Below are 25,081 nucleotides of genomic sequence, written 5' to 3'. Positions count from 1 at the left end.
TCTCCTAATGCATAAATAATGTATTTGTTCATTTCTCAGCATGATGAATCCTATATTCCTACTTTGCAGGTGACCCTGGAGCACAGGGTTCACAGGGAACTGCTGGAGAAAAAGGTGAGCCAGGTTATGACGGAATCCCAGGCACTCCTGGTTCAAAAGGTGATTCAGGTAAGACTGTTATCTCCTTGGTTTTCTTTTTTAAAAAAAAAAAAACAAATTTTATTGGTTTTTTTAATTCTTAGAACAAAGTGCTCAAGACACACCGTGGTGCTGGGGAAATCAAACATCCAAAAATAAAACCATATATGAATAACTCAAATCAATACATCAAATATTCCCTCTCTATTTCCCTCAAATAGCTTAATATATTTAAGATAATCCATTTCTAATTTGAATTTCTATTAATCCTAAGCCTGTTTTGGAGCTTTATAAATTTACAATTACCATAATCAAATTTAACTTTAAATAAACACATTATCAATTCAGGTATCCCTTCCAGGTATATTCTAGTTCCTTAATTTTATCACAAGTCTTGTTTATTTCTTCTTCCACTAATATCTCCTAATTAAAATAAAATATTAGTCTACCCTATACATATCTAATCCATCAATCAATCAATCTCTTTAAGATAACAAGATAATATCAAACCTTAAATCATTTCAGTCCATTGGATGAGATTCAAATTTGATCCAGTTAATTATCATACCTAATAACATCCATATTATTAAACAAAAACATCATCTTACTAAATGAACATTCAATTAATTATTAAGTCAATCCCAATCTAAAACACCTCTTCAATTTTCTTCATTCCATTACATAATAGTTCCATACAAATAAACCTATTATTCCAAAAAATACATTCTTAATCTATTTAATATATATATTCTAATAATCACCCATTTTTCTCTTACTTCTAACTCTAAATCTTAATCCTTAAATCAATCCATAATTCTACAGTGCCTTTGATCCATTACATATAATTTTAAATTTCTCTTTTCAGTCTTATTCTGGCCTTCTATTTGTGCCAGGCAGGTTTCCATAACAAAGCTTCCCTTTCAGCCGATAGGTCTCTCTTTGTTGCTTGTAATATCATTTGAGACAGTAAAAAGCATCCTGCTGCCCTCCCACATTCACCAGCAAGCCTCCTTCTCAGTGGTCGCCCCTCCAGGGTGACTTTTGACCCACTAAGGGGTCTACTGGCGAAGAAAACCCAGCCAGAGTGGAGACGAGTCTCCAGACATGACCGGCGTTGCCGTGTACAGGAACCCGAAGCCTCTCCTTGGTTTTCTGACATTAAATATATCTGTTGTGTCAGATGCAGGGTTGTGATAAGAATTGTCTGGAATCTCTAAAGATCTTTGTCATTTGAAAGGTTAAAAATATAACCAATGTTTTATATATAGTATAAAGAGAAAATGAATGATACATGAGGAAATTGATGGAGATTTTCCTAGAAAACCAGTGCTGATGGTACAGTTAGTAATACAGAACAATCTAAACATATCTGATTGTGCACTGTCTCTGCACTTATTTTCCTGGGCCCTCTGAAAATCATTCAGGATTTTCAAAGCCACAATATTTTGACAAAATGTACTACTATAAATTACTTTGCACTTTTCCTTCTCTACCTTCACTTCCCTTCTCTCCTCACCCACCCTTCTTCTACACCTTTTTCTTAAGAAGGGCGCAAGAGCCAAAGGGATAGAAATTGTCTGTCTGTCTATCTATATCCATATCTATATATCTATATATCCAATTTAGTTGCCACATTGTGGAAAGAAGAGAAAAATTACAAATATAAATGTTCCACAGTACGAGGAAAATTTTAGAGTAACAGTGTAATTCTATTCTAATATATGAAGCTATCACCTGATTAGACTATTTAGAGAACATACTGTATGTTTCTCAATTTCTCGGTTCCTGTGTTCATCTTTACAGGTCTTCCAGGTAGAGGATTTCCTGGAATTCCAGGTGCAAAAGGAGAAAGAGGTAACTTATTAAAAACTCAAATATAAAGAATCCTCAAGAGTCCATCTACTGTTTTCATTTTTCTTTGCCATTAATAACACATAAGATGTTCTGAGCCAGAAATATTTCAGGTTGAAATGTCCACTGGGAGTCTTCTTTGCTCAAAATAAAGCAAAATATGCATGTTTCAGTTGTATTTTGAGCTTTGCACAAACTCTATGATTTCTTGCCATGCTCAGCGTAGCATCTTGCAGCTCTATTTAGAGTGTTTCCTGTGCTGTGGCTAGACTTTGTAGTGCTCTGTTCCACCCCAATCAGACCTGCACAGCAGAAGAGATCAATCATTGACTGAATAAGAAGAAACTCCTACTGCTATGGCTGCGGGAGCTTGTTTTGCTAGTGGGCATCTGGTAATCCCTACTTCCGCAACCCCAATTCCCATTTTTGGCTTTGGTGTTGTTTTAATTTTAAAACAGCATGATGTTCCTAGTTAGATGAAAAAAGAGACTCACTCTCACCTCGCCTTCTAGAATTCACCCATATTTATAACTTGAAAAAGCATTCCTCCCAGAACTACCATCATCCCTCCATTTAAGTGGCTTGTAAACTTGGGGCAACTTAATTCTTCTAACCAGTGACATTTTGTGTAGACTACTACAGATAACACTGCTGATCTGTTTTCAAGGCCTAGGTAGCTTTTTCCTTGTAACCAAGACTCGTCTTTATGGCTTTCCCCAGCTTCCCCTAGAGAGCTGGTTCTCTCTCATAAAATCCCAGAAATCATGTCTGCTGAAATGACTACTTGAGCAGCAAGAGGGGATCTTAGGCATGACATAATAAGGAATGTAATGATGTCTCCTCAGCCTTTCTGACTTGAGGTGTTTTTTTCCTGTGAGAGGGCTCTAGGTGTCCTAGTGGACAACCACTTAAATATGAGCCAGCAGTGTGCTGCACCTGCCAAAAACATTAACACAGTTCCAGGCTGCATCAACAAAGAGATAGCATTTACTCTCACAAGAAGTGATAGTACCACTTAATACTACACTGGTGAGACCACACTTGGAATACTGTATCCAGTTCTGGTCACCGTGATACAAAAAAGATGCTGAGGCAAGAAAATGTGCAAAGAAGAACAATAAAGATGATAAGGGGTCTAGAGGCTAAATTATATGATGAACGGCTAAGGGAATTAGGTACGTTTAGCCTAATAAAGAGGAGGCTGAAGGGAGATATGATAGTGGACTTCTAGTACTTAAAGGGCTGTCACAGGGAAGAGTGGGGCAATTATTGTTCAAAGCACCTGATGGCAGGACAAGAAGCAATGAGTGGGAGCTTGTCAGAGGGAGATTCAACCTTAAAATAAGAAGAAATTTTCTGACAATGAGAACAATTGATCAGTGGAACAGCTTGGCCCCTGGAGTTCTGGGTGGTCCATTGCTGGAGGTTTTCAAGAAAAGATTGGACAACCACTTCTCCATGGTGCAGTAAGGACTCCTGCCTTGGGCAGGGGATTGAACTAGAACAGAGGTTCCCCAACCTTTTGGGCACCCGGGCCCGGTTCCAAGGAAAGAGGTTTTTCTGTCGACCAGAGGGGGCGTGGCTTTGTGTGCTGCCTGCATCCCATGGATGGGGCTTTGCTTGTTTCTGTGGACTGGTTGCTGGCATGCCACGGCCTGGTGCCAGTCCATGGATCAGGGTTGGGGACCCCTGGACTAGAAGATCTCCAAGCTCCCTTCCAGCCCTATAATTCCTTGCAATGAAGTTCTTAAGGGCAGAAAAAGCCACACTTAGCCAGTTTCTGTTCTTGGCTCTTTTTTCCTGAGTGAGTTCCAGAAGGATCTGGTTCTAAGCTCACAGAGCAACTTCAAACTGGAGTCATGCTTCACACAAGCTTTTGATGATGTCCAAATATTTATACTTGCCAGCCTTTGTAATCCAAAGATGAAGAGTGTATTTTCAGAAATAATAGTCCTTCTTGACTAATAAGCAAATACTGGGGTGCATAACACCAGACTTGTCACTGGAAGGCAAAATCATGAAACTGCATTTCACTTACTTTGGCCATCTCATGTGGGGAATTCACTGGAAAAAGCCATTCTGTTTTGAAGAATAAGTAATAAAAGGAAACCAGGCCATCAAAGAACATGGCTGGATACCATCAAAGCTGACACCAGCTAGAGCAAGATTGGAAAATGTGGAGGAGACCTCTTGGCCTATAGAATCACCAAGAGTTGGACACGACTGAATGGATAACATCATCACCATCATCTTGGTAGAAAGACATTCCGGTTATTGATAAATGGATGATAGGAAGATGCTAGGAAGATAAACCCTCCATATCTTTGTTTTTCTTCCATATCCATTTTTCTAAAGTAAATTCACAGATTCTCCACTTCAGATTTAATTCCGACAGTATCAGTTTTTCTTTACATAGCTTAAAGCACTTGTCAAATTAAACTATTTATCTTGGAGAGTTTTTCCTTAGGTAAATTAGAAGTCATGCCAGCCAGCAATTTCAAGTTATAGTTCTATTTTTAGCTGCACAATTATTATTTCTTTATATAGTCTAAGTGGTGCTTAGGCCAGAATCAGTTCAGCCTTCAATAGAGTCGAAAGTTTAAAGGAGAGATTAACCTTCTTTTTCTTCCCTCCTCCCCCCGCCCCTGGTTCAATGACAAGTTTTAGTAGGGCAAGCTCTGATCACTTTTGATCCCTATGAAATTATAATAATGTAATATCTTTGTTAGGATCATTTGACTAAGTATGTGGATATTCTTCTTAGGGATCAACTTGGGTATTCAGTGTGGTTATATTTCATCTAACCACAAAGTGGGTTGTTTTCAATCTTAGGTCCTAAAGGAGACGTGGGTTCTCCAGGGAGTCCTGGGAGTCCAGGAGTTCCTGGCATAAAGGGAGACATTGGATTTGTTGGCCCACAAGGTCCCCCAGGCCAACCAGGCATTCCTGGGTTACCAGGGAAGATTGGTGAGGGACCCAAGGGTGACCGGGGGCCCCCAGGGCAACCGGGGCTTCAAGGTAATGTACCGGTTCTAATTAACCATCAATAAAATGACTGTTTTATTTTTAAGTAAGTTTGACTGAATACACTTATAAATACTTTATAAATACTACCTCAGAGAAGAAGCAGGATTTTTTGTAATTGTCACAATGAAGCCATTGATTATTTCTGTATTACAGCTTTTTTGTTTACTACCAGTTTGTGAATATTAGATAAATTAGTAGTCAGAATCCATAGGAATGAAACCTTCTTATTTGTTATCTCCAAGTACAGTCTTTGTTTTAAAGAAGACAATAACAAGCCATGCTCATACTTGTTTTCTTGCAAAATAAATCTTGTCAAAAAAATACTTTTTCCCTGTTAGGGCTTCCTGGGCCTCAAGGATCTGTAGGAGTTCCAGGATTATCAGGAGAAAAAGGAGAAAAAGGAAGTTCAGGTTGGCCAGGGCAACCTGGGAGACCTGGACCCAAAGGTGATCCGGGAGTTCAAGGAATCCCTGTAAGTTAATGTTACAGCCATGATTGATTGCCCTACAATTGTTATGCATAAGAACATACTAGCACAAGGAGCTCATTATTTTCAGTTAATGGATTTATATATTTTCTTCTAAGAGCAAGGTGCTCTGAGTCAGGCTGATAATATTTAAAGAACATATATTTTACCAAATCCTAAACTTTCCATGGACTCAGGTGGCAAGACTTTTGCTGCTTGTCCCTTGTGTGGAATTCTACTTTATCACTGACTGAAATGGCTTTCAAAAAGAGGATCACAAACAGCTCCAAAGATTATTGTTCTTACCCACTGCTTGCTTTGACCTGTAGGACAAACAGACCATATATTTTCTTCCTTTCTTTACCTTAATCTTAAGTCAGAGCTTCTATCAGTGATGGAAGGAGCTCGGCAGAATGCAGAAGAATTTGAATTTATCAAAGTACATAAAGAAATTAATCTCGCAGCTTTCATATAAAGGAAAACAAATTTGAATGTTTGCATAAAAATATTGAGGGGGTCCTTTCATAGCAGGCAAGCCACTCCCTGGCCTTTGAAAAAATATTATTCCTGGAAGAGAAAGTTCTGACTTAGCCTAAATCCTTTTATCAACTGTTGGATAGGCAACATTTCCTTACAGAGAAATTAATGGATCTCAATCAGCGTACCATTAAGGATACACCTGTGGTTTCATTTACTTTATTGGGAAGGGGGAACAGAACCTTGCTAACAATAAATACCTTATGTCAGCATGCAAAGACAAAATCTGACAAAATCTCAGATCTCTTTATTAGTGGTTCTTCCTGCAGCTTTCCTTACTTATTCACAAAATAGTCTATAACCATAATAGTTAATGTTCCAAGTGAGGAACTAAAGGCAATTATCTGTTACCAATGGCCCTGTTTGTTGAACTCTGCAAATTGGACACCTTTGCTTCTGCTGCATCTTCCTTTTGCAAGCAGATACATTTAATTTAAATAATTTAAATCCATCCCCTTATTTTAGCAAATGATTGCCCAGTGATAGAATTACATTTGGATATCCAATTTGACGTTAAGTTCCTCCAATGAAGGAGAAAGAGCATTGGTGTTGCCTTCTCCTCAGTGAATGAAGTGTTTGTAAGCCACTTCATAACAGCCAGTTTGTTTGGCTGAGAGAGTTAAGACTCAAGAGTACTTAAGCATTAAAAAGTGAAGAACATCAGGGAACTTAGATTCAGAGCTGCTCAATCACTATCATAAACTTCTCCAGAATTTAAGCTCAAGTTTAATTAGTAATTTCAAATTTCAGTTTTAGCTACCTGGAAATGATAGGTATTGTACTCCAAAATCCCCATAGAAATCCCTCACACGATGCTTTCCAGTTAATTAAGCAGAGTGATAATATGTCTTCCAAATATCACATGTGTATCTTTCTTTGCTGGTCATTCCTGAAAATGGATAAGTTTCTTCCAATCATGAAGTACAAGAGGACAATTTCAAGAAATATACCAATCATAATAAGGTAGAATAGAAATCCATATAGGAATACTCCTGATCTGCAAAGCTGGATTTGAAGGGATCCAGGTAATTTTATCATAACATCTGAAGCAGTGGGGAATGTTCCAGTTTCTGTTTGTCTAATTTTTTTAAGCCTCCTTGTGTTCTCATATTCTCTGATTTTAATTCTTTGGATATGAACCAAAGCCATCGTGGTGATATTTTTGTTGCTGTGTGCAATTCTAATTTTCTCTCTTATTTAGAAAGATTTCATTGAGTTGCATGATATTGCTATTTTAAAAAATTACCCATGTTTCTGTCAAACTGCTTAAGCAATCAGAACTGAGGGTTCTTTTGTCTTATCCAGGGCAATCCTGGTTTCCCTGGAACTTCTGGTCAGAAAGGTGACATGGGACCTCCTGGAATTCCAGGACCCCAAGGTATGAGAAAAAAAATATTCATTTGCTCTGATTTTGTGCCACACGAAGAAGAAATACTGTCTCTATTGCTAATATTGCATTTCCAATTCATTTGAAGGAGAAACACCGGCTCCAACTTCACCAGAAATAGCTCAGTCACATTGGAAGTGTCCCAAGCTTGAGGCAGCTTAAAACAGGACTTTTTCAAGCTTTGAACACTTCTGACACAGCCACAGCCAGAACTATTGCAGTATGAACAGGACAAAGGACAGAACATTTCAAATTCAGAACATTTTAAATCTCCTTAGTTGAAGTCATGATATATTTGAAATCTGTGTACTAAGACAAATGGAACAATTGTTGTGGTGGTGAGGGATAAACTGCCACGTACTGTTTCTCAGGCCTTCATCTCATTAGTTGGGGGGGGGGAGCTTTATCCTTTTATCTTAAGCAAATAAGAAGAAAAGTAATGATGAGAGGATAAAAAAGAATGAATATGGTACATAAAAGTGAATAAAAAAGTAAAGAAGTATTGGATAATGATAAAATCAATGGGAGTGGGTTGATACCATTGGATATGTTGGGATGAAGAATTAAAAATAGATAAAGGAAGAGCTTCACTTGGTAGTAATGAAGATTTCCTTTATTTCCAGGTCTAAAAGGTTCTTCAGGTTTCCCTGGATCCAAGGGAGTACAAGGTGACCAAGGGTTTTCTGGAACTAAAGGTATGTGGTGATGGCATTTTTTATTCCAGATTTGATCATTTTGAAAAGAATTGTGTTATTGACAAAGAGCTGAAATAACTTGGTGAAATCCATACAATATCTTTTTTTATATCCACATCCCATAGAAGGTGTCCTTCTGATCCTTTGCTTGTCTGGCTTTTGTGGATGTTGGCTTACTGTGCTTCTTGCTTTATCCATGCCAGGTCTGCCAGGCCCGCCAGGTCCTCCAGGCCCTTTTCAACTTCAGAAAGGTGAACCAGGCCTACCTGGTCTTATAGGCCCTGCTGGCCCCAAAGGATTTCCTGGTTCTCCAGGACCAAAAGGGCAACAAGGTAAAAGGATGAAGATTGAGAATCGCTTCTTGATGTAATTGGAAAGACTACCTCTTGCTCTGCCAAGATGTCTTATACAACTTTGCTCTAAATCCAGAGCCTTTTATTAGGCTTTTGAAATTGGATAGCTGCTTTGATATAACAGGGCATTGTTATAAAGTTATATGTTTTGTGGTAAAGACAGCTTTGTTATGCTATGTTTTTGACATCATAATAACAATAATACTTTGGTAGAAAGTAGAAAGTAGAAAGATCATGCTTACATTTTTCTGGCCCACAGGGCACCAGGTCCCATTTTTGCACTGTGGAAAGCTATATGATATTAGCCCATGTTGTTCATCCCCTGTCCTCTGCAGTAGTGAAGGGGGAATGATAGAGGACCGTAGCTCAGAGAACAGGAAAAATAACATAATTTGTTAGAATGTGATAAGCAATGACTAAGTTACTGTTTCCAAATATTATAATTACTGATGAGGTTTTAGCATAAAAGAGACCAAATACAGTTTTTTTCCTTGGGAAAAAATGTATAGAATTCATATTTTAATATACATCTAATTTGTACTTCCCAAGCAAATGATAACAATAATTCTTCAGATTCACGTGTCTTTGATTTTTACAGTGTGGTTTACCATTAACTTCATACAGCATGCTGAAACAGAAACTGCAAGAAGAAAATGCCTTCATGATGTTATATTACCTCATGCCAACAAAACAGTCAATTTGTCAAACATAGGGACACCTAATAACTTCTGTTGATCAAGCCACCTTATCCAGGCAGCATGAATGCAACAAACTAAACTTCCAAAATTTTCCTATGTTGCACACAGGAATTGAAATCCTCTTACATTGGTTCTATTCATGCATATTATTATGTTGCCAATAAGTGTACTTTTGGTACTCAGATGAAGAAAACTCAATATTGGAAAACTATCCAGATGGCCATTTTAAAAAGTGACTTTCATGAGTAGTGGTGTTATAACCATTTCAGGTGTCCTGATTTAACTCTTAAGATTCCCCAATGCTGTGGAATTTAACATGAATGTGTCTGCAAAACATACTGATGCAGAAGGCATGTATTCAGTTCTAGATATTCTCGCCAGTGAAAATGAAGCATAAGTTTGCATTGAATGAAAAAAGAATTTGGGTGTAAGGACCCATATCAGCTAATCACCCAAGAAAGCAGAATTCTTGAAACAGGCATTGTCTCAAAAGGAAACTTTTATTAGGGGCTAGTGATAGAAGGGAAGTCAAGGTGAAATCTAGGGAAAATCCCACTTGAACGGTGTAATTAAAGCAGCAATATTCCTCCTCCCACCAAAGTCATAATGTCCATTTGAAATCCAGCCAATCCACAGGTGGCACAATGAGCAGGTAACTGGTACAGTTGGCACACATCTCAAGGTCTTCTCCAGCTTTCGTTTCTCTGTAACCATCTCCCTGATAAGGGAGACACATTCCTTTCTCAAGTGAATAGAGGTGGAAGAAGGAAAGCAGAAAGCAAAAGTTATCCCAAGCAAAAGCAAATATCCCCCCTCCCCCCAGCTAAATGGCAGGCCCCAAAGCAAAGCATGAAAATATCTATGGAAGGGAAGCAATAAGGATTTGAGGACCTGACAGTGGGCCTCTTGTGCTTCTGTGATTTGCCCCAGTGGAGGTTCTACTATCGCTAGCAACCTAGAACTAAGGAGAAACTTCCTAACAGTGAGAACAATTAACCAGTGGAGCGGCTTGCCTTCCAAAGTTATGGGTGCTCCGTCACTGGAGACTTTTAAGAAGAGTCTGGACAGCCACTTGTCTGTAATGGTATAGGGTCTCCTGTTTGAACAGGGGGTTCGATCAGAAGGTCCCTTCCAACTCTGTAATTCTGTTACTCTGTTATTTTGTTATTCATGTTCATCCCTATTCTTTATGACTGGACTTCTATAAGTGAGTTGTGACTGTGCATTTTCATTTCAATAGGTGTAATAGGAGCTGCGGGTTTGACTGGCCCCCCAGGAATACCAGGATTTGATGGCACACCTGGTCAGAAAGGAGAAAGGGGCCCTGTGGGTCCTCCAGGCAAGTCTGAACACATTACTGTAACCAGCTTAATAACCTCATAGTAAATTCTGTGAAGAGTATTTTAAGATGATAAGCTTGAGGGAAAGGTCAATTTTCAGGAGAAAACAATTGTCGAGAAATTGGTGAGGTGGTTTGTCTTTTAAACCATATCAGTCTTTGGCTCTGAGAGCCAATATTCTCCCCCACCGCACCTCAAGCACAAAGTAAATATACCATTTGAATCCTTAAACAAGTTTATTCTGAAGCTCTGACTTTGTAGAAGGGACCTTGAGGTTGGAGGCAACCCAGGGAAGTCAGCCAGAATGCCTGCAAATGTGCTCAGAGGTCTTGGCTATGCAATGCTGTCTTCTGTGGAAGATGTGGGCTGGCTAAAGCAGAACCAAGACTGCAAAGAATGGCAGAGATTGAGCAGTACTTGAGCATAATTCCATATAATAAAATTTTCGGTTGAGACTGTTTTGGCTTCATCCCCAGGAGTATCATCTTCCCAAATGAATGTAATGAAGTAAAGCTTTAACTCTTGGGTCCAGTCTTGTCCTCCATCTCTGAAATTAAATAAAGCCTTTATTCTGTTTAAACACATTCTTATTAGGGTGATCTGACTTGCATTAGATCATATTCCAAGATAAAATTGATATTTTATAAAAGTAAGGATTTGTAAAAATTATAAAATATACTAGGACTTCACTGATAATAACTGAAATCAAATCATGTCTTTTCACAATGTCAGTGCTCTTATCATTGTTTCTGATAGGTCCGAGAGGCTTTCCTGGTCCACCTGGTCCTGAAGGCATGCCAGGGACGATGGGTCCACCGGGCAGTCCCTCTGTGGCTCATGGTTTCCTTGTGACCAGGCACAGCCAAACCACAGAGGAGCCCTCCTGCCCATTTGGGACAAGACTCATGTTCTATGGATATTCTTTGCTTTATGTACAAGGCAATCAACGGGCCCACGGTCAGGACTTGGGTAAGCAAGCACAGAAGGAATCCTATAAATAATATAAAATTAATATAATGTATTATTATAAAATTAATATAAAATTATATTAACTCATCTTACATTTAAAAGGGCAGGATTTTATGCTAAGTTTTTCCAGCCATCAATTGTTGCATAAGTATGGCAGAGAAATTGATTTGGTTCATATATTTCTATAAACTTAGTTCTGTATATAACCTGTGCATATTAGTGAACATCATGCTTTTCAAATTCTTCTAATGTAAGAATAAATAAAAAATGTATATATCAGTGAAAATTATTCTCAGAAGCATGTATGAAAAAGAAATAGCACAAAAGGACATTGTATTAGGGAAACTGCATGTAAAAACAGTTCATGCTTGGAAAAGTCAATCTTTGTGTAGACTTTTTTTTTAATGGAAACTGATGCAGAAATAGTCTGAAATAAACTGATGGTCAGAAAAATTAGAAAGTGACTTGCAGTCCCTAGTGGGGGACCAGTATATCATCAAGCTTCAGGAAGGTGCTTTGACAGTATCTTAAGTAGTAAAGGAAAGTGTTCAAGGCATAGTGTATTTTATGCCTTTCAAAGCTGAGCAAAGGTTATTTTTCAGGCTATCTGAAATAGTGATGTTTCTGAAACTATATCAGGTTCAGAGATTTTTATTTTAATTAGGTTTATGGGTCTTTATGGAAGCTCTCTTCAAGTTCATGGCTACAGCTCAACACAGCATTCTCTTTGGCCGTGTGGATTTTCTCTCCACTCCTAACTCTTGGTGGTGTTTATTTTACTCAGATAATGTATGGAGACCAAATCTATTCTTCATTCTACATTTTACTACACTCTGAACTTTTCTTTCTGCCCTTCTGTCCTAACACTCCTTATCCTCAGGAACGTGACTTGCAGCTACTGAATGTTCAGAGAAGTATAGTTCTCTTTGAGGGGTCCTTGGTGCTCTCTGACCTTGGTTGTTTTCTTGCAAATATTTCATTACCCAAATTAGGTAACATCATCAGTGCTAGTTCTATTTCAAAATGCCATATGAGTTTAGAAAGAATAAATACATCTGGGCAAAATAGCCCCTAATTCCATTTTCTCACGGTGGCTGAAGCGCTGCATCCTTGAAACTTACCAGCCTCTTAATAAGCAGAGCAAAATGCTTTTTATCTGCTTAGATTAATAGTCACTTTAGTCACATTCCAAAACAAATTTTCTATTTGGGATATTGTTATGGTTCCGACATATAAAACTCTTCAAAGAACTTTGAGGCATTGTTTACCTTAAAGAATCTTTATTCGAGTAGCAACACATCCGCACGTACATAGTCCAAGCCAAAATCTGGCTTCCCCTCCCCTCAGCACATAGTATCAAAGCACAATTCCCTCCTCTCACTAACAGTCATAAATTACATTCCCCAATTAGTTTGAAATGCTGGCTTTCCACCCAGTTCTTTATCCCCGCCATGTCTTATCATCTCTTTTTATAAATAGTCTTGGTTCTTACTATTATACAGTATTGTTATGTCTAACTAAACTCCCATTCACATTCCTCCTCCTCCCCCCCCCCCAGTATCATCTAATTCTAACCCTAACAGTAAAACTTAAAGTAAAGGAAAATGGATGCATCTCCATATGTTGTCAAAGCAAGAATATCCGATGTTAGCAACATTGACAGATATTTTTAGAGGAGCCACTAAGACTTCAATGCATTCTTTTTGAACGTATCATAACATTCATAAGTCTTTGGGAGAACCGGATTCCTTTATTCTTCCCTGTCCCTGTGAGTGTCATTGCTTTTTTATGTTCAGCAAGGAATGGCATTTGTACGACTTTGCTCACTTTTTACTGCAGAAGAAAAAATCAGAAGTCTTTTTACACTTTGAATCTTCAACAAAGTTGAAGAGAATAATCCTAGCAGATACCAGGCCAAATCAATAACATGGTACTTGCAATACATGCATCAACAGGACACAAATCTACACAATGTAGATTTGGCTATTTCTATTGCTATAGCTTGAGAAAATACGTGCATGCACTCAGTCCTGCTTCAACAACTACATGAAGAACATTTCTTGTTTAACCCTTCCATACAATATAGTTGTCCCTTTCTACATATCTCAGTATTATATAGAATGATGGAGATTAACCTTTCACTTTTGGTTTTTCAGGCTCTGCTGGAAGCTGTCTACGTAAATTCAGCACAATGCCTTTCCTATTCTGCAATATTAACAATGTCTGCAATTTTGCTTCAAGAAACGATTATTCTTTTTGGTTGTCCACCCCAGAGCCCATGCCAATGAGCATGGCTCCTCTAACAGGAGAAAGCATCAGGCCTTTCATCAGCAGGTAGGCACTCGAGTCACCTGAGGAATTTCTGGCAAATCCAGGTGTTTCTTCAATTATTGGGACCCTCACCCACAGACAGCTCTAAAGCCTCATGTGTTTAAAATTCTTGGACAGTATTTGCAGTTGTTGTTGAAGATGGACCTCTATCTCTTGATCAGTGGGAAATCTTTTTCCATAAGATGATACTCTAGAAAGATCTGTCTTTTATTCCTAAGGAAAACTCCTCAACTTATGACTACAATTGAATTCAAAATTCCCATTGCTAACAAGACACTTTTTAAGTGAATTTTGCCCCATTTTATGACCTTCCTTGCCACACCTGGCAAGTGAATCATTGCAGTTGTTAAGTTAGGTTTCTCCATCAACAATCTTAGGTAGGTATTACTTTGCCTACCTAAGTCTGGACCATTAGGAGCAAGCATTCCATTTCTGCAGCCTTCTATAACATTGTATTCCTTAAAGAAATTTATAGGACAGCTATTTAGATCTAATTTGGCATCACTTCTAAATATTACAGATGTATTTTTTTTCTTTTATGATAGCAAGTGGATGCTCTATCTTCTGAGGAGGTCAGCTGCTAGTAACAATTACAGAAACGGCTCATATTTTTCTGCCCTGTATTTGCAGTACAATGGTTTATTTCTCAAGATGCTTCATATTAAAGATTGTAAACTCATTGGTATACGGCTTTCATACTGGATGGATCTGTGCTGTTGATACTAGGATGGAAAAGGATGAGCCAGACTGAATGTACCCCCGCAGAAGTGTCCTTGCAGTTGCTTATTTGTAAGTGTGGAGGTTGAGCTTTTAGTAGTAGAAGGTCTAATCTTATGTTATCTCTTTCTTAGGTGTGCTGTGTGTGAAGCTCCTTCTATGGTAATAGCAATCCACAGCCAAACAGTTCAAATCCCACCATGTCCAGAAGGCTGGAACTCTCTGTGGATCGGTTACTCCTTTGTGATGGTAATGTGCACTGAGTTCCAGTTCACGTCACAAAGCAAAAGCAGCTATGTTTTTTTTTTTAAAGAAAAAACAACAAAATGACAAATTCATATAACAATATTCAGTTAGTTCACCTGGGGGTTTACAGAGAACTGTAAGCTCTCTATTTCCAAGAACTCTTCAATCAGGGAAGAAAATTAAATCATGGAAGAAAATTAAAAATCGGGGAAGGGGGAAGTGTGAAATAAGAGGAAGATTGTGGCCAGCATTTGAACCATTTCAGAACTATCATCTCAGATTGTAGTTCTTAATGGAATGCTGGAAGGTCTGCAAATACACCCAGTAAGTTGCTTTAGGTTCTGAAGTCATATGGGAGAACAGAAATGCTTTCAAAGCTTATTGGAAGATACATAAGGCCAAATTATAATTGGTCGTCATATTTGGAAATATATCAAAATGTCAAAACTATTTTCATTTTTCTGACTCTCATGCACAGTATTTTCCAATTCATGAATAACATCATTGGAACCAACAGGATGGTTCTATCTGATAAAGAAGCCATCCTTACTCCCCAGAGCTAGTGAGCATAACAGTTGGGTCATGTAAGAATAAACCTTACTAATAACCCTAAAGAAAAACCCTTACCAAAGTTATTTTTTCCATTTCTGGCAGACCAAAAGTCCATCTTCTAGGAAATCCAAGATGGCTCACAAGCATCCTAGAAGCCAAACTAAGATTAAAACAAAAGAGAAGGCAAGGAACTTGTCCCCCTTACTGGACTCGGTCTCACTGATTTAAAAATGAAATAACTTTTTGAAGACAATCATGAATCACCTTGGCCTTGACTTTTCCTTCATAACTGTTTCTGAAAAGTGTTGCAAAATGTGCAGGGCTCTACAGGGCTCACCAGGACAAAGTAGACTTGAGATGGAAAACAATTCAGGTGCTTGGCAAGTTGCTAGATCAGTGTCTCTGGGTCATAGGTTTCCTAAGTCCTTTGATGATTCATTATGTGCCATTAACTCAATGTTTACTGTGAGCAACCAGGCAGATGGACCTTGGGAGGATCTGGCCCCAGGCTGGTCCTTCAGGTCTTACAATCATTGCCATTATAGTTGAGTCCATTTATCTTGCTGCTAGTGATCATCTTCCCTTCCAGGTTTCCCAGCATTATGGACTTTTCAAGGGATCCCAACCTCTAGTAGTCTATTTTCCTTTATCATCTGACCAAATGTTGAAGTTTGAATAGGCAGTATTTTTCATAACATTCATATGTTACACATTAATATCTTACAGGAATAGATTATACTCCCAACATTATAAATTTATGGTATTTTTCAAAGTTCAGTGCTAGATATTTGAAAGCAACTCTTGCCTCTACTGCCATCATTCAGCCTAAAGGAGGAGTTCAAATTCAGAACACTGAATCTTCAAGACTAATAGCAAAAGACAGATATGTCCTTTAGAAATCCATCCAATTCTCCTTTTAAAAAATTGCCCACCAGCCAAGCGGTGAATTCATGGCTCCTTATAAGCATAACATCCTTTGAAATATCAGAAATTTGTCAGAACAGCCTAGTCTTTAGTGAGGTTCTCAAGCTCCTATGTCCCAAGTGAAAGTTTTCTCTTTAGTACCCCAAAATAACTGAAATACCAGGGTGATATTGATTCCACATTATGAACAAATATTTAATAAAAGATGTTTCCAAATCAAAATTATGACATTTATCTGGTGATCATCAGTAAGGAGAACCTTCTGGCAATGCTAACACTAATGCATCTCTTCATCTAAATGAGAGAGAAAAAACACTCGTAGCAAAAAAACCCCACAGTATATCAGAAAATATATATGAAAACATATATCATTTGATTTGACTTCAGTTCTCCAGATATTTATGTCAATTTACAGATTCTCTCATGGATGGAAAAAACAAAACATCTGTACTCCATAAATATGGAATCTCATAATAATCTAGCTGACTGGTTCAGCTGTCAGACAATATAAAAATCAAAATGAAGACCAAAGCACCATTCCTTTTAACAGGAAGCACAATCCTGGATTTGTTTACCCTGTAACAGAAAGCTAAAGTACCAATTTATGTTTCATGTCTGAAGTCCCTTGGGATACCTCATTGGCTTTGACACTCTTGGTTTTCAGAGTTCCTAGAATTAGTGGGGCAGAATTACTGGAGAATCCCAATCAGGAGGGAACTGCTAATCTAAGTATCAGTTGTACATTTTCTGCCAAGCCTTCTCCATCTCATAGTTTGGAGGCTGAATGGCAGAATTTAACTTATTCAGCAGAGGTTCTGAAGAAATTGTTGCCTCCTTGGAAAGCTTCAGCTAATAGGATTTATGGCAGAATTTGGTAAGCCTTTTTGACTTGGTAATGATGTTTCCATCAGCAGTCTTGCTTTTCCATTACAGTTTGAAAGTTAGAATGATCCATTCTCCATGAGAAGCAAACATTTTTAAAGGAGATCCTGCCAGTTTGCTACAGCAGGAGATATCATTTCCAAATTTGAAAAAGCCCTCTGGGATACTTAAAAAATAAAAATGTATAGCTAAGTATTGTCCTATTTTTCTCCCATTCAGTGTATATCTCTTTTGGTCACTGGAAAGCGGGACAATATTTAATATAGATAGATATCATTTGTCCGTACTCCATCTAAAATTATATCTAGAACAGATAATGCTTAAACACCAGCCATATTTTCCCCCTTCCCCCCTCATTTTTTCCTTAGAATGTAATGACCTTTTCCCATCAAAAGTTCTTTAACTTCAGCAGCTTGCAACTACTTTATAGATAAATTTTGTATTCCTCAGTAAGATATTGCTTCAATTTTAGCAAGTTATGGGGCATGTCTATTCTTTTTCATACTATATTTGGGTTTAATTTTAATATATCCTACTAGTTTCTTCCATGCTTGTTTCTACAGACATATAAGTGAGTTCCTCAGCCTTGTGTGATATTAAACATTTGGTGTCAATATCAGAAGTCACAGCAGAAAAAACAGCAATCGCTGTATTTTTCAGCAATAAGCACTTCATTGTGACAAGCACTATATCTTTGAATCAGTATTTCTGAACCTAAGCAGCATTAACATGTATGGACTTCAATTCCCAGAATTCCCCAACCATCATGCTAAGTTAAAGTTACTGAGGTTCAGAAATTGATCTAGACAAATATTGAAAATAAAACATCCATCAATTCAATATAATCTTAGAAAGATAGATGAGAAAGAAAGAATTGGTATCACCAATTATATTTTTATGACATTTTCCTATGAGATCTTGCAAGATCCTTGTCTTCTTCAGCAAAATCTTTTTTCTCTAACTTTATTAGGTGCTGTATTTTAGTTCCTCAAATTCATAGATCTCAAGACAATAAAGTATTCCAGAAAACAACTGTTATATTAAGAGCAATATGTGTACCTAATGACCATCTCACATTTTTCTGGATTAATTTTGTGTAAAGTGAAATTAATTGATGTTTTGTGATCACATTTTACTAACTTTATTTGGAGTCTACTACAATTACATGCTCACTCCTGTTTAAGAATAACCTAAACATGATTTTTAAGGGGTAGGATTAATTTAAATATAACAGACCTTCATTTTGAATAAATTTATGTGGGACTTGAATGTAAATCATTGCTTAAAGTCAGATACTAAAAGCCATTTTTCAATAAATATTCAAATTAAATTTTAAAAAATTAAATATTTTTGATTATGCAACCTATTTCAATTCACATTGATATAAATCAGTGCACTTCAGGTTTTGTTGACAGCCATTAAATTATAGCATACAGATATTTACTAGAAGTCCTCTAAAATTATGTGCACAAAGAGCATTTGGCCCTGTAATTAAACGCACTCTGTATCTCTTGATAGCACACCAGTGCAGGGGCAGAAGGCTCCGGGCAAGCACTGGCCTCTCCGGGCTCCTGCCTTGAAGAGTTCCGCAGTGCACCCTTCATTGAATGCCATGGAAAGGGCACCTGCAATTATTATGCCAATGCCTACAGCTTCTGGCTTGCCACTATTGAGAGGAATGAAATGTTCAAGTAAGTTGGAAGTGTCTTGTGTTAGCTGCTCTAAGGTAAGGGACGTTTTTAACCTATGTTCCATAGTAAACATAATTATGACTGAATGTGATAAAGTAAGCTGCTTTTCAAGTTTTATCTATTTTTTGTTTGTTTGTTTCCTTATATTTATTACACTGGCTAATGGCCAATTTTGAGCTGGACCACCAAGTGTGATTTTGAGCACCATAGCCAACATTCCACAAATTGGATATCTGCTCTAGAAAACAGTGTCTCCTTGGTCTTTTCTGCTGCTTATTTGGGGACATATTTTCTGTTCCAGGCTTGTTTCTACCTGCTTACCAAAAATATACAGAACATAGGAGCTAATGTGAGCGAGTTGACACTGTGATTTCTACCAGCGAGATATAAGGTCACCATGTTTGTAGGCAGTTCCTATAATTTGGGAGTTTGCTTTCCATCCAGTTAAGGAACAAAGCTCATTTGATTTGACCCTTCTAATAATCCTAACTTGTATGTATCAATTTGGAAAATCAATCATGCCTCCCAGAGTCACGTTAGTGATATGAGCAATCATATAAATCAGGTTACTTACAAGTAGTCCTCTCTTACCAACCATTCATTCAATGCCCATTTGAAGTTGTGACAATGCTGAACAAGTGGCACTTATGACCAATTCTCCAAGTTCTGACTATTGCAGCATCCCCATGATCATGTTATTGGGATTTGGATACTTGGCACCAGCTTGCATTTAAAATGGTTGTAGTATCCTGCAATAACATGAACACCATATATACAGTGAGGGAAAAAAGTATTTGCTCCCCTGCTGATTTTGTACGTTTGCTCACTACAAGAAATGATCAGTCTATAATTTTAATTGTAGGTTTATTTTAACAATGAGAGACAGAATAACAAAAAAAATCCAGAAAAACACATTTCAAAAAAGTTATAAATTGATTTGCATTTTAATGAGTGAAATAAGTATTTGACCCCTTCACAAAACATGACTTAATACTTGGTGGCAAAAACCTTGTTGACAATCACAGAGGTCAGATATTTCTTGTACAGTAGTTGGCCACCAGGTTTGCACACATCTCAGGTGGGATTTTGTCCCACTCCTCTTTGCAGATCCTCTCCAAGTCATTAAGGTTTTGAGGATGATGTTTGGCAGCTCGAACCTTCAGCTCCTCCACAAATTTTCTATGGAATTAAGGTCTGGAGACTGACTAGGCCACTCCAGGACTTTAATGTGTTTCTTCTTGAGCCATTCCTTTGTTGCCTTGGCCATGTGTTTTGGGTCATTGCCTTGCTGGAATACCCATCCACAACCCATTTTCAATTCCCTGGCTGAGGGAAGGAGGTTCTCACCAAGATTTGACAGTACATGGCCCCGTCCATTGTCCCTTTGATGCGGTGAAGTTGTCCTGTCCTCTTAGCAGAAAAACACCCCCAAAGCATAATGTTTCCACCTCCATGTTTGACGGTGGGGATGGTGTCCTTGGGGTCACAGGCAGCATTCCTCCTCCTCCAAACACGGCGAGTTGAGTTGTTGCCAAAGAGCTCGATTTTGGTCTCCTCTGACCACAACATTTTCACCCAGTTCTCCTCTGAATCATTCAGATGTTCATTGGCAAACTTCAGACAGGCCTGTACATGTGCTTTCTTGAGCAGGGGGACCTTGCGGGTGCTGCAGGATTTCAGTCCTTCACGGTGTAGTATGTTACCAATTGTTTTCTTGGTGACTATGGTCCCATCTGCTTTGAGATCATTGACAAGATCCTCCCGTGTAGTTCTGGGCTGATTCCTTACCATTCTCATGATCATTGAAACTCCATGAAGTGACAGTTATTTTGTGTTTCTTACATTGGTGAATAATCACACCAAATGTTGTCACCTTCTCACCAAGCTGCTTGGTGATAGTCTTGTAGCCCATTGCAGCCTTGTGTAGGTTTACAATCTTGTCCCTGACGTCCTTGGATAGCTCTTTGCTCTTGGCCATGGTGGAGAGTTTGGAATCTGATTGATTGATTGCTTCTGTGGACAGGTATCTTTCATACAGGTAACAAGCTGTGATTAGGAGCACTCCCTTTAAGAGAGTGCTCCTAATCTCAGCTCATTACCTGTATAAAAGATACCTGGGAGCCAAAAATCTGGCTTGGTTGATAGGGGATCAAATACTTATTTCACTCATTAAAATGCAAATCAATTTATAACTTTTTTGAAATGCGTTTTTCTGGATTTTTGTTGTTGTTATTCTGTCTCTCACTATTAAAATAAACCTATCATTAAAATTATAGACTGATCATTTCTTTGTCAGTGGGCAAACATACAAAATCAGCAGGGGATTAAATAATTCCCCCCCCCCATTGTATGACCTCCCCTGCCAGCTTCCCACATGTAAAGTGAATGAGGAAGCCGGCAGAAAATGTCACAAGTCGGTCTGGTAAGCCCCTCTAACATACCTGCAGTTGTGCTACCTTATCTATCATCTGCTCTTCCTGCACTCAACACTGGCATTTACACACCAGCCTTCCTGCATTTGCACTCTCCCATCCACACCTGGCCTTCCTGCATTTGCACCATGTCCTCCAAACCCTGACCTTCTTGTGCGCATGCCATGCCCTCCATCCCCGGCCTTCCTGCACTCACATTTGGCTTGCACCAGGCCTCCCCAGGCCTCCCTCAACTCATGTGTGACTTGGCTGGCCCTCCCAAGTCCTTCCTCACTCCCCCATGGCATCCCCACTGCTTCTCACTTGATCCATATGTTTTGGGGTTATGAAAAAAACTGGCAGTACTGGGATTTTTGTTGCTAAATGATGCAGGCATATGATGTCATGCTTTATGACTACATCACTTAGAGACAGCAATCCCAGACCCTAATGCTGTTGTAATCTGAGGACTACCTGTAAATAAATGCCAAGCTCAATGGTAGCTGGATACAGGATTGTAGCCTCAGTCTGCCAAACTCAATGTGGCCCAAAGATTCTCTGAAATTAGAAGACTTATGTACTCAAGGGCAAAAGTAAGCAATCACACATACCCTCCTAGTGGTTTTGACTTCAATTCTTCTCAGCTCCAGGCAGCAGGCCTATAGGACTCGCATGTGGAAATGATCACAGAAAAAGTCTGGGCTGCAACAACAAATTTCACCTTGCCTTTGGCCTTTTCCTCACTGACAGTGACTTTTGTTTTCAATTTTCAGAAAACCTACGTCTTCCACACTGAAGGCCGGAGAATTGCACTCAAATGTTAGCCGCTGCCAAGTCTGTATGAAGAGAACATAATGACTGCCTTATTGTACCTAATTTCACAATATGGTGCTATTTTGTTAACAGCAGTGAAGCTTAGGCATATATTCCTATGTACCTCATTGTTACCAGGTATAAAGCCATTAAGTGCCATACAGGAAGCTGCCTGACTAAATTCTTTACTTTTTTGGCTTTTATTTGCTGAAAAGGATGAAGATACACCGAATGTGTCAAATGGCACTCTTGAAGAAACCTGATTTTTGTATGTCAATGTGATGCACTGAAACCTGGCTCTAAATTCACAAGTGGGAGGAAAAACAGAAGGATCCAGTTCTGCCACAAGTCCCTTTTTTCCATGTGTATGCTTTATATATATGGGGTTCTATCATAGTTAGGATAATTGTTAGGCAAATTACGCCATAGACACAGGATTGCTGGACCCAAAATATTGTTGGAAGAGCAACATGACATTGCAATATGCCAATGTTTCCTCTTGCATTGGATTCAAAAGACTGGACCGAAGAAAGCAGAGTTCTGGCTGAGAGACTGAAGGTTTCTGCTCTGCGGTACTACGTGGCCCTTTCTAGTCCACCTTCTTAGGGAATTTAGGATGGACCAATGTGTGCGCAAACTGATTGGTGTTGAATATTTATATACTAGCCGTTCTGCAAATGAAGCATTGAACAATCTTTAATTATAATGTATTTTTTCTTAATATCCACTCTTAGAGGAGCTATGAGAAATAATTAATTCTACATAGTGATCAAATTGGCTTGGAAAAAGAACCTTAATCAACTAACAGGTGATTACTACAGTAATATTCAGGCCTTCAGCTTCTTCTTTATGGATTTAATGTTTTCAGGGTTTTAAAGCACTAATACACTGAATGACTTGATTTTAATATATAAACAGCCTTATGACTTGGTGAATCTGTTAGTTAATAAACTCACATACTTTATTGGGTTTCTATAAAAATATGCTGATAATTCAAAAAATCATTCATAAAAAAGGTTATATAAAAATTATATTAAAATACTTTTAAATATAGACCCTCTTGGTAAATCTTTCACAGTGGACTTTTTAAAAATTAAACAATTTGTATAAAAATGTTTTCAGCATTAGTGTGATGGTTTTTGAGAAGCTGATTGTGTGGATTGATGGTTACTTTGATTCCAAATATGTAGCCATTATCTTAGAACTTATATTTGTAATTGTTCCTGTTCTTATCCAACACATTATTTGTGTGGATAAAATTTAACATATCCTTTAAACTATTCAGAACTGCCGAGTGAAATATAGCAAATATTATCTTGCAAGCATCTGAATGGAATTGCATATGACTAATAAGTCAGGGCAATAACACTTAAAAGTGTATGTACATAAATACCCATGCATAGATCAACATCGGCAGTGATGATATTTTCTCTGATACAACTGAAGTAATGAATTATGCCTGTTGTTGTTGTTGTCAGCTATTAGTCATGTCCAACCCTTGGTCATTCTATGGATCAACACTCTTCATTCTGCTGTGTCTCGCACTGCCTCCTTCAGATCTGCCATGGTCATGGATCATGGACCCTTGTAATATCCGATCAGTGGGTACTAGGCCAGCCCTTTCTCCCTTTTCTGTTGATCATATTATGTCTAACAGGTTAGATATCCTTATAAGCCTTGGGCTGAGTTAAAATCTACTCTTGTTGCTATGAACCAAGACAACAGTGGACAGGGATACTCCAATGGAATGTGTGAAAATGAAACATCATTCAGGATGAAGCTTTGAAATTGGTTTGATAGGAAATCTAATTAAGCAACTCAAAGAAAAAATAAAGACTGAATTGCGTGAGTCAACAAATGCTATCCAATAGGACTTGGATAAGTTAATAAACTGTCAGAACCCATTTCCTGTCGGGGGTTTGATTCTGTCCTTTTCTGGCTTCTCTCTGTGGGCTCTGTCATTCTCCTGAGGGGGAAGGGGGAGACCCTTAGGGATGCTTTATTTCTCCTTTTGCTTAGCCACAATGTATCCTTTCTGCCTTTTCTATCTGCTTGCTGTTTGAATTGCTTTCCCTGGGGTGAGAAAGGAATGTGCCTCCAGCCATCTGGCTTATCTCTCACTGTGAAAGAGAAAGGTGCAAAGACCCAATAACGTCTTCACAGGTATGGGAACGGACACCGTTATCAGCCCCATTCCCACAGCAGACTTAACACCTGGGGTTGGCTCTTTTGAACTGACCAGATGAACTATTGGGATGGGGTTTGCTTGAGGCTCCTTTAACCTATTGATCTGAGCAGAAAACCCTCATATCCTGCCTTCCATGCCTGCTATCAGCTTCTCCTAATAAAAGTTCCTTTTAGAAAGAAACTGTTCCAAGAGTCCTGCTTTCTTGGGATGAGGTTTTGAAGCGGGTCCTTACATTAAGCAGGATCTGCAGTAACAGTCAGCCCAGAAGGAAGACCCTTACCGGGGGACTGCACAAACGATGACTGAAATCGGCATGGAGAGGGAAGAATCTGCCATGGTGGGGAGTTTTCCCACCAGGCAGTCCCCAGCAAATACAGCTCTCAGTCCTCGAGCTCCTTGGATGAGGTGGTGGTCGCTGAACTCCGAGACAGACCAAGATGGTCGATGGCATTGGCAAGAAGGAAGATTGGGAGAAGAAAGCCAGGAAGGTAACCCTCAAATGTTGCAGTCACCAGCCAAGTTGGAAAGTCAAAATGGAGAGGTCGCTTTGCCTCAGTGAAGATGAGGACGACAGGCCACCCAGCTCCATCCAATTCCTAGAGCAAGCTACTGACATGCTGAGAGTTGCCTTCAATTCCCTGAAGGAAGAGAACACTAATCCATGCCAGGGCACCGCCAACCCAGGTTCAACTGAGGGGACAGATGAAGGCGGATTGAGGCAGGAACTTCTGCCGGCACCACAGAAGCAGCAACCATCACCACAGCCATCCCCACCGAGCTGACTGTGACAGACACCAACTCAGGAGATGACATTGAACCATCAAGAAGTTCCCTCTTCTGGGGGTGAGGTATAGTGGAGAGCCGC

General features: G+C 38.8%; 2 protein-coding genes across 4 annotated transcripts in view; one reads left to right on the top strand and one right to left on the bottom strand.

Moving 5' to 3' along the window:
• The window catches only part of COL4A1 (collagen type IV alpha 1 chain), a 163,367-nt gene extending 138,975 nt beyond the window's left edge, over positions 1 to 24,392 (top strand). For all 3 annotated transcript variants that reach the window (XM_039326372.1, XM_039326370.1, XM_039326373.1), the window contains 13 exons: positions 70 to 168; positions 1,942 to 1,992; positions 4,822 to 5,007; positions 5,355 to 5,488; positions 7,325 to 7,397; positions 8,030 to 8,101; positions 8,305 to 8,433; positions 10,393 to 10,491; positions 11,249 to 11,461; positions 13,618 to 13,795; positions 14,644 to 14,758; positions 18,632 to 18,804; positions 21,989 to 24,392. In XM_039326372.1, coding sequence (XP_039182306.1) covers positions 70 to 168; positions 1,942 to 1,992; positions 4,822 to 5,007; positions 5,355 to 5,488; positions 7,325 to 7,397; positions 8,030 to 8,101; positions 8,305 to 8,433; positions 10,393 to 10,491; positions 11,249 to 11,461; positions 13,618 to 13,795; positions 14,644 to 14,758; positions 18,632 to 18,804; positions 21,989 to 22,070 — 1,604 coding nt within the window. In that variant the 3' untranslated portion in view covers positions 22,071 to 24,392. The remainder of the gene's footprint in view (positions 1 to 69; positions 169 to 1,941; positions 1,993 to 4,821; positions 5,008 to 5,354; positions 5,489 to 7,324; positions 7,398 to 8,029; positions 8,102 to 8,304; positions 8,434 to 10,392; positions 10,492 to 11,248; positions 11,462 to 13,617; positions 13,796 to 14,643; positions 14,759 to 18,631; positions 18,805 to 21,988) is intronic.
• ADARB1 (adenosine deaminase RNA specific B1) overlaps positions 11,371 to 25,081 on the bottom strand; it is a 111,451-nt gene continuing 97,740 nt past the window's right edge. Inside the window, exon 11 of the mRNA XM_039326383.1 lies at positions 11,371 to 11,483. Coding sequence (XP_039182317.1) covers positions 11,451 to 11,483 — 33 coding nt within the window. The 3' untranslated portion in view covers positions 11,371 to 11,450. The remainder of the gene's footprint in view (positions 11,484 to 25,081) is intronic.

This window comes from Crotalus tigris, unplaced genomic scaffold (assembly GCF_016545835.1).
Source record: "Crotalus tigris isolate CLP2741 ecotype Arizona unplaced genomic scaffold, ASM1654583v1 scf7180000024340.7048381, whole genome shotgun sequence".
In the NCBI taxonomy this organism is placed as follows: domain Eukaryota; kingdom Metazoa; phylum Chordata; class Lepidosauria; order Squamata; family Viperidae; genus Crotalus; species Crotalus tigris.
This window is presented reverse-complemented; position numbering and strand designations above follow the sequence as displayed.